General features: G+C 42.1%; 1 protein-coding gene and 1 pseudogene across 9 annotated transcripts in view; both read left to right on the top strand.

Annotated features, from left to right (window-relative positions):
• MPHOSPH9 (M-phase phosphoprotein 9) overlaps positions 1 to 9,718 on the top strand; it is a 51,116-nt gene extending 41,398 nt beyond the window's left edge. For 6 of the 9 annotated variants that reach the window (XM_023528178.1, XM_011355720.2, XM_023528179.1 and 3 more), the window contains 4 exons: positions 2,248 to 2,351; positions 3,045 to 3,274; positions 3,555 to 3,623; positions 6,110 to 9,718. In XM_023528178.1, coding sequence (XP_023383946.1) covers positions 2,248 to 2,351; positions 3,045 to 3,274; positions 3,555 to 3,623; positions 6,110 to 6,211 — 505 coding nt within the window. In that variant the 3' untranslated portion in view covers positions 6,212 to 9,718. Of the gene's footprint in view, positions 1 to 2,247; positions 2,352 to 3,044; positions 3,275 to 3,554; positions 3,624 to 6,109 lie in introns of those variants that run through there. The other 3 variants (XM_011355721.2, XM_011355723.2, XM_011355725.2) reach the window with 3 other exon arrangements.
• LOC111737123 lies at positions 4,520 to 4,638 on the top strand (annotated as a pseudogene).
• Positions 9,719 to 10,516: the final 798 nt, after the last annotated feature.

A 10,516-nucleotide genomic window follows, 5' to 3' on the forward strand; every position in this document is an offset into this window, starting at 1 on the left:
AGCATTTCCCCTCTCCCCTGCTTGGTCACTGAGCATCCATCCCTAGGGCGAGAAGTATCCTTGATACGTTTTTTCACAGGTCCAGGTGCTCGCATCTCCTCCTCGTGCCCTCCCGGCTCACTGGGGCGGGCTGCTAGTGACACCGTTAACATCTCTGGTGTGGCATCTCCAAAGCAGTCTCCATCTCCTAGGAAATAAATTAGTGACCTTCTTTCTCAAAATAAACTCTCTTGAAAAATCGCCTTGAATGCCAGTTGTAAACAGGGAACCAAAATGAATGCATGAGAAACTCCCGCATTTTTCTTCATCAAGCATTTTTTATCGTTATAATATGGCACATTTGCAAATAGTCATTATAACGTAAACGGTGAGGAGAATTGCTTCCTTGTTGTAACCATCTGTTAATAAAGGCGTGTAATTGAAGCTAGGTTTATCTCGTTTGATTTTTTTTTTTTTTTATGTTTGCCTCATAGAATTAGTGAATCCTCGACAAACTGAGACATCTGTCAATGCAAGTCGGTCCCCAGAGAAATGTGCCCAACAAAGACAAAAGAGATTTAATTCGGCTTCACAGAGATCATCATCTCTACCTCCTTCAAATCGTAAAGCAAGCACTCCAAGTAAGAGTTAGATGTCTTATCTCTTGGCTCAAGGAGTGACATTCATGCCTCACACAGACATTTTCCGTCTCCCTCCCAGCCCACTAGCACCTAGTACAGGGTCCCCAAATACGATCTTTTTAAATAATAGCACCATCTGATTGCACAGATATTAGAACTGAAGAAACGATCAGTTTATTGAGTTTGCGTGTCCAGCAGTTTTCTGCAACTAGTATTACTTCAGCTTCTGAGACAGTGGACAACTGTGTAATTAAACGTTAGTTCAAACATTAAGCTAGCCTGTTAGAAGATGCTTCTTTTCGTGTGTTTGCCTCGGGTTACTCAGCAGTAGTCACCTTTTCCTTAGGCAGTTATGGTTTTGATCATAACTTAAAATCCAAAGTTCGAACATCGGGTTTCTGTATCCTCAGTTTTTGTGTTCCTGACAGCTGGGAGGGTCCTGTATGACTGTGCTGTGGGCATGTTCGCCAGTTTCCAGCCGACTTCTCAAATCCTGAAAAACCAGTTTTGAGTCAGAGCGCTGAAATTAGTCTGATATACTAAAATGTTGACAGTGGGTCCCTCTAGATGTTAGGATTAGGAATTATTTTATTTTTTATACTCTTATTTATCTTTCAAAAAGTTTAAATGAAATTGTATTTGTTATAAAGTTAGGAAAAAGTACCGGAAAAGAAAGTATGTGTTCTGCTAATGGAACACGTATATTATGTCGAAGGAAAAGAATATTTCCTCTTTGTTTTCTTCTGTAGCAAAAAGAGAGATTATGTTAACACCGGTGACTGTGGCTTATAGTCCAAAGCGGTCCCCTAAAGAAAATTTGTCTCCAGGATTCAGTCATCTACTTAGCAAAAATGAAAATCCGAGTCGGTAAGTTCTCCAAAACTGTAGAATAAAATATACATATTATTGGTTTTTAAAAAAATGTCACCTATGCCTCTAGCCATCACTAATTTTTTAGATGTCAGGAACTCTGGCTATAAATTACTTAAATAGAGGCCATACTAAAAACTAAAAAATACTGTATGTAATACATGAAAATAGTTTTTAAGTATGTAAACTGGCTACTACTAAATTTAAATGCCATCTCAGAACCCCTCCAGTTTTCGGATGTAGAACGGTAATTTTTTGTTTTCCTGGAAAGGTTTATGATACAGGGAAAGTTTTGAGCCATTTGTACAAGAAGGTGGGCCGTCCCGGGACGGCCCCGGCACGAAGCGTAAGTCTAGCCGTGCTGCCGAGACAGTGGTCCTGCCACGCGGCCACCGCCTGCTGTCGTGGGGAGACTCCCGACTCCGGTCACCCAGCCCCTTCGGGCTCTGGGAGGAACTGAGCACGTCGAACCTCAGTTTCCTCTTGTGAAATGGGGATGATAACGCCCCACATACTCCCTGAGGTGGTCTTGAAGAGATTCTGCACAGTGGACGCTTTAAGTCCCTCGTATGAAGCTCTAATTTTACGTGAGAAAATTGAAATTTCAGTTTTAGAAAATTATATGACCAGCTTTCTTTCTTAAAAAAAAAAATAGGTGAGTGTGTGAGTTCACTGGGCGCCAGCTCGTCTTTCTAGTGGCGATAGGGAAAATCAGTTAACATTTTTTTTCTCACAAGTGACTTGCTTCATTCAATAGATTTGATATACTTTTGGATGATTTAGATACTGTTCCTGTGTCTACGCTACAACGCGCCAACCCAAGGAAACAACTCCAGTTCCTCCCTCTAGATGATGCGGAAGGTATCTTTTCCTAAAAAAATTGTTAGTTACGGTTTTTAGTTATTCATTTTGCGAGTCTTGTGTATTTTCGTGGTCCTAAGTTTAGAATATCCCGTACTTTAGTATTTTTTCTACCCAAAGGCTTCTAAAAATACGTGTTCGCGACGCTCACGTTGTGGTCGGTGTTGATACCCTCACTGAACAGCTAGGAAACGGAGGTCCCGGAATGGTGACCTTGGCTACCAGGGCCACGCTACTGTTTTTCTCTGCATTGTTCTATAAATTTTATGTAACTTAGGTTTTGGGTAATATTTTTCTTTTTTCTCACTTATACTTTCAGTTTGGAATAAAGTTATAATGCATATGAAATCACTTGGGTAGGCCCTAAAATTTAACTCTTTAGTGTTGGTATAAATATGTTTCATTTTTAAACTTTTTTTTTTTTGCTTTACGTTTACTTAAAATTCGTTTAAGTTTGTAGAAAGTTTGATATGCTCATTTAAGGAAGTCGTGAAGGTTGTTGAACTGAGGGCAGAGCTTTTAGAAATTCTGCGGAGAAGTCACTGCGTAAATATGATCGATTATTGTATCTGTTTTCATTGCATATTTTGCCCATGTCACAGCTATTTCCAGAAAGTGAAGTTGGGTACTGTGTTTAGTATATAGACACTCTATTAGAGAAATTGGTAAGAAATAAATTTCTTTTCTCTCCAGCAGAAAAAAAATATTCAGAGAAAGCCACCGACGTCCATGCTGATCATAACTCCTCCCCCGAACCGTTGCCAAACAGGGCGAAGACCTTCTCTGTGAGACCCGCCAGCCATGAGCCGTGGAAGCCTGCCCCGGGCGCACAGCACGGCCACGACTTTGAATATACCGCCAAAATCAGGACCCTAGCCGAAACGGAACGGTTTTTTGATGAACTTACAAAAGAAAAAGACCAGGTAAAAACAACAAAACAGTTTGTAGATCTTTTTCCAAACTTGACACTTATGTCTAAGGAGCCGTCAGAAAGGAGTTACCGCAAATTTCACACCGAAGCTGCACTAACAGCGTGCGTGAGCCGAGCTGTCGTTACCAATTCTGACAGAGGGAACTTATGGGAAGACGGGATGGACAAGAAAATACTAGGCTGAAGTCTTTTCTTTCCATTCTGTATTATAAACCTCGCTGCCAGTAATTAGAGTTCTTCTATTTTTATTTAAACTGTTTTTGTGTTAACAGATTGAGGCAGCGCTAAGTCGAATGCCTTCTACTGGAGGACGAATCACTTTGCAGACAAGATTAAATCAGGTGAAATGTCTTAGCTCGAATCTATTTTAGAGGCTTGATGCTAGGCAGTGCCCCATTTATCCAAGATGACTTTTTAAAATCACAGTTTTTAGGCACACCGAAGCAATCAGTCAAAACTTAGCTTTTACAAGAAGTATTTGGTGCTTATATCATATTTTGTCACTGCATGCTAGCTTTCAGGAATAAAAACTGATTTCGCCTTTATACTTCAAGAAAATGGTGTTCGTGCCATGATTTTCAAGAAACTAACTTGGGAGCAAATGGCAATACGCCTTTTAACAGATTTTATGTTGTTAAGCCAGTGCTCTCACATTAAATCTCCCATTTTGTGTTTTCCCCCCTCCAGTCTGTAATTTGTTTCTGAATCCCTTTGTAGTTAGTAAATGTAGAACAGTTGCATTTTGCATCTGGAATAGCGGTAGACGTTAAAGGAAGGGAAAGATACGGCTCCGGCTCCGTCGTCGGGCAGGAGATGGTGCAGGCGACATGGCCCCGTGCGTCTCTTTTAGTTGCTTTTCAAAGAGAATTAAAATGCATGAAGTCACGGGACAGCTTAGCTCTGTTCTTTCTGTCACATTTTAAACATAACAGCGAGTATATGTCTCATGTAACGGCATGTTTTGGCTTCTCCAGTGCCTTAACTTTAGGAAAAGTTCATTTTCAGATTGATCTGTGATGCCAGAAGGAAAGAGAGACACAAAACGGGAGAGGTCTTTTTCTAGGGCTGGGGTCCGAGGGCCTGTAATTTCTCTTTTCTCCCAACTTTAAGTTTTCTTGTTGTTTTTGTTATTCTGAAAATTTTTATTCAATAATTTATAAGACTCAACACATGAAGCTCTTCTTAAAATAGTTTACTTGGAAGGCAGAAGGAAACACTATTGATACTCTGCTTCTAAATCTACAGCCACGCCACCCTGAACAAGCCCGATCCCGTCTGATCTCGGAAGCTAAGCAGGGTCAGGCCTGGTTAGTACTTGGATGAGAGACCACCTAGGAAGACCAGGTGCTGTAGGCGTTAAAAAAAAAAAAAGTAAAAAATAAAAATAAATCTATCTCTGAGACATTTGTATATTTTTGTATAATCATAAGCTCTTAGAACAAGACTTCAAGGGTACTGGTTTCTGTGCATCTATATTAAAGCTCTTTCAGTCCAGTAAGAAGACAGAATGGCAGCAAAAGGGCTGAGCATGCTTTTGTATGCTTCAGATATGAAAAAGCTAAATCAGGCAAACAAGATGAAAATGTTCAGTCTCATCAGTGAATAAAAAACAATATACCTTTAAACAAAAGCATTTTTAAAAACTATGATATTGGAAGGTATTTAAAAAAAAATACTTTCCAGTACCTAAAATGGGGAGATGCTTATTCTCACGCCCTGCAGGTGGAAGGAGGAATCGTCACGCACTTTCCAGCTTGACGTGTAGCCAAAGCTCTCACAGTTTGCGTTCCTTCGGACCTAGCGTTTGTCCTTCTGGGAATGATTCCTAAGGCATTACGCACAGATATGTGCAAGGAGATGTGTTTAGGAATATTTACTGCAGCATTGTTTATGATATCTAAAATTAGTAGCAACCCGAATTTCTACTAAAAGATTCTTGGTTAAGTGTACGTCCGATGAATATTGCACATTAAATAATGTAGAAAGATAATCTATAAACAAGATGGGTTCAGTTAAAAAACATTTTGAATTGGATGTTTGATTCTGTTTTTTTTTTTCTTAAAAATGATGAGCATATCTACACACAAAAAAAAACCAGGAAAGAAGAACAGTGCTTGTGACTTTCTGCTCATGTCTTCTAAATATTCTATAATGAAGGTGTCATCCTTTTATAATTAACGTTATTAAAGAGAAAAATTTAATGTTTTATTTCAGGATACCATTGGAGCTAATACTGAATAAAGTATCTAAAATAATAAATATATATTCCAGGAACCAGTTATTTCACAGGAGTGCTATTGATTTAAAAATAGCAGTTGTTGCATTGATTCACTGTGAAATCCCTTGTTCCTTAGAAGACTCTTCTCCAAATGGTGTTCTTTTTAACGTAGACGTTTTCGTCAGAAGAAAGTTGCTTGATATACGTGGAGGCGGGGTGGGCTCCGGTCAGGTCTGTCAGCCAGCTCTGGTGAGATGCGTGCGGCACGGCCTCGTTCCTCCTGGACTGTCTTCAGTTCAGAGCAGTTAAAGGGTCATCTCCTCCCGGCCAGTTGTGTCGCTGTCGCCGGAATTTCCATTCTCAACGCACCAAAGACATCGAGGATATTTTAAAGTACAGCAAGTATTCGGACTGGTTGAAAAGTTGATTTACACTGTTCAGTTTAAAAGAAATAATATAAAGATGGTTTCTGTAAAAAGCAAAACATCTGATTTTAATGTTTATTCTTGTTCTTTTGCTAAAAGAAAGGTCAGTTGGTGGTAATTATAGAACAGTGAACTTGATGTAGACTCGAACTCTAATTAAGCTTTTCCCGTTATTTTCACCTAGGAGGCCTTGGAGGACCGTCTGGAAAGGGTTAACCGAGAACTGGGCTCAGTCCGCATGACGTTAAAGAAATTCCATGTCTTGCGCACCTCTGCAAATCTTTGAGATTTGTAGCTATTAAATTTTGAGACGTTTTTGTTTGCACTACTGTATAATTATGCACTCAGAAAAGGCAAACTATTTTGTACTGTTTATAAGCCTTCAAACTGTAGTTTTACAATCATGCAATTCTTTAACTTGCTATTTTATACTTCAGATGGCCACATATTTTCAAGATATTTTTGTTATGCTCAGGAATCTCTTGTATATTTTACTATTTAAAAAGTATTATTTTTAAATAGTATATGTCTCCAATTTATATCACGGATAAGGAAATGTAATTGGGGAGGCAGCTTGTTTCTAAACAAATAGTGTTATCCTTTTACAATTTGCACACCAGTTTTGTAAATTTATTAGATGTTGTGAATAAGTTTTTTTCTTTTTAAATAAATGCTTAAGAATAGCATTCCTAATGATAGACTAATACATGCTGAATGCAAAAAACAATTATAGGATACCCTGGGCTTTAGTTGTTTTGAGGTTTTTTGAAAGAGATAATGCAATTCCTGTTTGAAACATTTGTCTTAGAGTGAATATTAGATTAATAATAATGGAAGTATTGGAAATAATGGAATACTGGAAAGCTTTGAAAACTACATGAATAACTCATTTTATTTCCCTTAATCTCTACTATTTGTGAGGAAAGAAAAATGAGAGAGATGTAATTTTCTAATTCGGTCATATATAGTACTTTTCAGGAAAACGTTAAACAGTTGGAGAGCCGCAGCTTTCTGCTCCTCATTCGGAATATAACTCGTGTCCCACCCTCGACCATAAATCGATAGAGAGAGCTGAGGACGTGCAGCTCACCGCCCAGTGAGGTTATAGGAGCAGCTCTGCCCTCCTCAGTGCTGGTGGCTTCGGCTCTCAGAGTCACCGTGCAGACACTTAACCCCTCCACCGCTGCCAAAAAAGAAAGACAAGTGCTCCCGCAGTAGGGGCTGTAAGAACCGGTTAAGGCCAGAGCTCCCTCCTCTGCTTGTTAACGGAAGGGACTGTGTCTAGGTCTCGCGGCCTTGAGCTTGGTCTTGCTGGGGGCTCTAGCTCCCTGCCTGGGCAGTAAGCGCCTCCTGGCCCTCGGAGTGGCACTTGGGTGGGGGCCGTGCTCTGACCAGGAGCTCCAGCGGGTGTGTTACTCCGTGCGGGGACTTGGGTGCCTTCGAGCACCCTTCACCAAGGCTTCCCCTGGCCAGCTGCAGGCCTGGCACCCGCAGCCACGCTCCCTCTCAGCCGGGGTCACAGCAAGGAGGGGCCTCTGGCAGCTGCCTCTCGCTGCCAGCACAGAACTGCACTCACCAGAATCAAGTGCCTTTACTCTATTTTTTTTTTTTTTTAATCTCCTAGTTATGCTAAAGAAAAGGTTTGTTTTAACCAAGCTCCACTACAGGCCTAATCAAGGGATTGACTTTACGGTGATATGCCCTTTAATGGGTTCCAGTGCATTAAAAACTAACCTGAACATTATCAGGCTATTTCATTGTTCCTTACTTTTATTGTAAAGTCTGCAACATTCTTAAGAATAAAGAAACTGCCATTTCAGAAGAGATTATAGTTTTATCTTGTCAAGGAGTTATCTGCCCGGTAGTCTCTATTGGCTTATTCTAAGAAAGGCATTTAGCGCATCAAAACATCTGTGTCTGTGCTTTCTCAGAAAACCTGCGCTTTGATTTTTGGAGTATGCAACAGGTTGGAAGTATCATCAGTCACTTATTTTTTTAAAAAAAGAAATTTTATTTTTTGCTTTGTAGCTGTGAAGAGAGAAACCAAGGAGAACCCTTTCAGCCATCATTCTCTTTGGTGGTGGTTAACTTAGCGGACACTCCGCTGAAACACCACTCGCCCTGAAGGCAGGAAAGGCGGCAATCTTGGGAAGCAGCTACTGACCCTGGGAAGTGAACTATGTTTGTAGCCTGCTGGAGCCGAGAGCTGCAGCCAAGTAAAAAGAAACAAAAGCCTAAGTGAATCTTCCACTTCGGGGAAGTGCCTTTTTAAATGCAAATATTAACTCTCTGCACCCCATTCTGCCCCCTTCTCTCCCTTACTGAGCTGCCTGAGGTGGGGACAAGTCCTTCAGGAGCCAGGATTTACAGCCTAAGATAAACATTCCAAATGAAACAACAGGCAGACCTGGGACTGTGTGGCTGGGGATGGGAGCCTGGGGACCTGGGTCACGTCCTGGCCACCGCCTGCCTTCCTCAGCCTGAGTGGTGGAATGAACCCATAAGAAACTTCTATTCAGGGAGATCATGTAAAGTGCCTGGTGCTTCGTAAATTTTCAATAAATAGTACATTTCAGTTTCATCCCAAGTTAAATAGGCTTGTGAAATAGCGATTTTGCAATTTTTTTTTTTTTTAATAGAAAAGTAGACTATGTCCCAAGCAATCGACTTAAAAAGTACCTCGGGTTGGTTGACATTTCTGTCAGGTGGCCCAAGATAGTCTCTCCACCCCTTTGCCAAAAATGAGCTTTCTTGGAGTTTAAATGAGCTTTCCTCTGGTGTGAATTTTTTAATGACAAAAAAAAAAAAAAATTTGATAACCTGTTGAGTATAAGTTCTAGCACTTTGATCTTAAGCAGGTGATTTTGGGGTTATTTGATATTGATGTAAGCTACTGCAAGAACAAACTATTGCCGGTGTAATCACCATGATTGCTCCTTCAGGAGTTTCATCCAGCTAAAGGCGGCGGTGGGCCGTGAAGTGGGACCGGACGTGCAGCCTGCCGCTGGGTGTTGGGTCCGTACTGAGGATTATGACTCGTTTTTAGAGTTTGGTAACCACCAAGATGTGTACCTCCTTTTAACTTAGAAAAGCCAGGTGCTTTGCTGAATACTGTTTGAATTCTGCTCTGCGCTAATATATGTAGTAAAATTATGACATCTTCGTCGCTTTAAGTTTTAGATATCACAGGAGCAGTTTTCACTAAATTTTAATGTGCAACTTGTGCCGTGAGTCTCTAAGAAGCTTTAAAAAAAATAAATGCATACCCACAGCTCTAGGAATCATAGAGGTAAATCACATTTACCCATCATGAGTGACTGTACGGTTATGAGATTTGTAGGATCTGATTGAACCAATTAACATTGCACAAATTTTGCAGGACATAATTTCCTGCCCTGCCTGGGGTTCTGTGGCAGTTCGAGAACGTATTAAACTGCACCAGTATTCTTAGGACCTGTGTTAAGCTTTTTCCTTCAGATTTGTGTTTTATTTCAACAGACCCCTCTCAAATACGAGGAATTGAGCCATACATTTGCGTTTGCTGAACCTTATGTACCTCTCGCTGACTACAGACTTCAAAGATAACTTTTATTCACAGTGTGTAGCAGCGACGTGTAACGTGAGAGACTGGCTTCGTGCCGTGCTGTCGATGGTCAGACAAAGAGCCACGTGCTTGTCGCGGTCATTAAATCTCGTCCAGTGTTGGAGCAATGGCACTGTAAGCGCGTGAGAGCAGGGACCCTCTCTTCATTCCTGCAAACAGGCAGTCAATAAACGTCTGTGGAGATGAGCAGTGTCCGTGTATTTATTCGCACCGGCTGACCGGGGCATCTGGTTTTCAGCGGTGTTGAGTCCTTGAGTTCCTGACGGTTCGGTTGCAGCCATCACGGGCTTGCAGCGGTGTCGTCCAGGGGCCCAGTTCCAGCGGGCCGATGGGCAAGGGGCCTCGCTCGAGATGTGTATGTTGTGCAAATCTTTCTTCAGTGGGTCTTAGGGCCCCTCTTGGTGGCGGGAAGGGGCTGAGGGTTTACTCTTTGAGGGGACACCTCCACTTGTCTCTGTGATCAGACCGGTGTTTTGAGGCCACTGTCTCCAGGTCTGACAGGAACCGAAGCAGATCCCAATTTCCATGGTGGCTTTGCCCTCCTGGCTTCAGCTGAGCTCACCTGGGGCTGCTTTTGTTTTAGCCTGCATCGCCCTTCCCGGAGAAGGCACGCCCGTGTCCTCAACCACGTAGGGTGACACTCCGGCATGGTCAGCTACCGGGTGCCCTGTTTCATTCCATCACTTCAGCTCTGGGCAAGCAAGTCCAGCCTCGCTCAACCTCAGTACACACCACGTTTTCTTTTGAATGCCACCCAGGACCCCCTTGGTCCTTTCGTTTTCCACCTGGCGGGTCCCATCGGGAAGGGACACGAAGGTGTTCTGATCCACTTCCAGTTCCTCCCGAGGGCCGAGCGTGTCTGACGCCGGCTCCTCCGAACCTGGAGTCTGGCCCCGCGTCGGGGTTCGGGCCCGGGTCTGGCTAGCCGGCGACATTCAGAGGCCTCACGACGTCTGCCCCTAGATTCGTCCTCCGACTCCCCAAGAA

This window comes from Pteropus vampyrus, unplaced genomic scaffold (assembly GCF_000151845.1).
Source record: "Pteropus vampyrus isolate Shadow unplaced genomic scaffold, Pvam_2.0 Scaffold23, whole genome shotgun sequence".
NCBI lineage: Eukaryota > Metazoa > Chordata > Mammalia > Chiroptera > Pteropodidae > Pteropus > Pteropus vampyrus.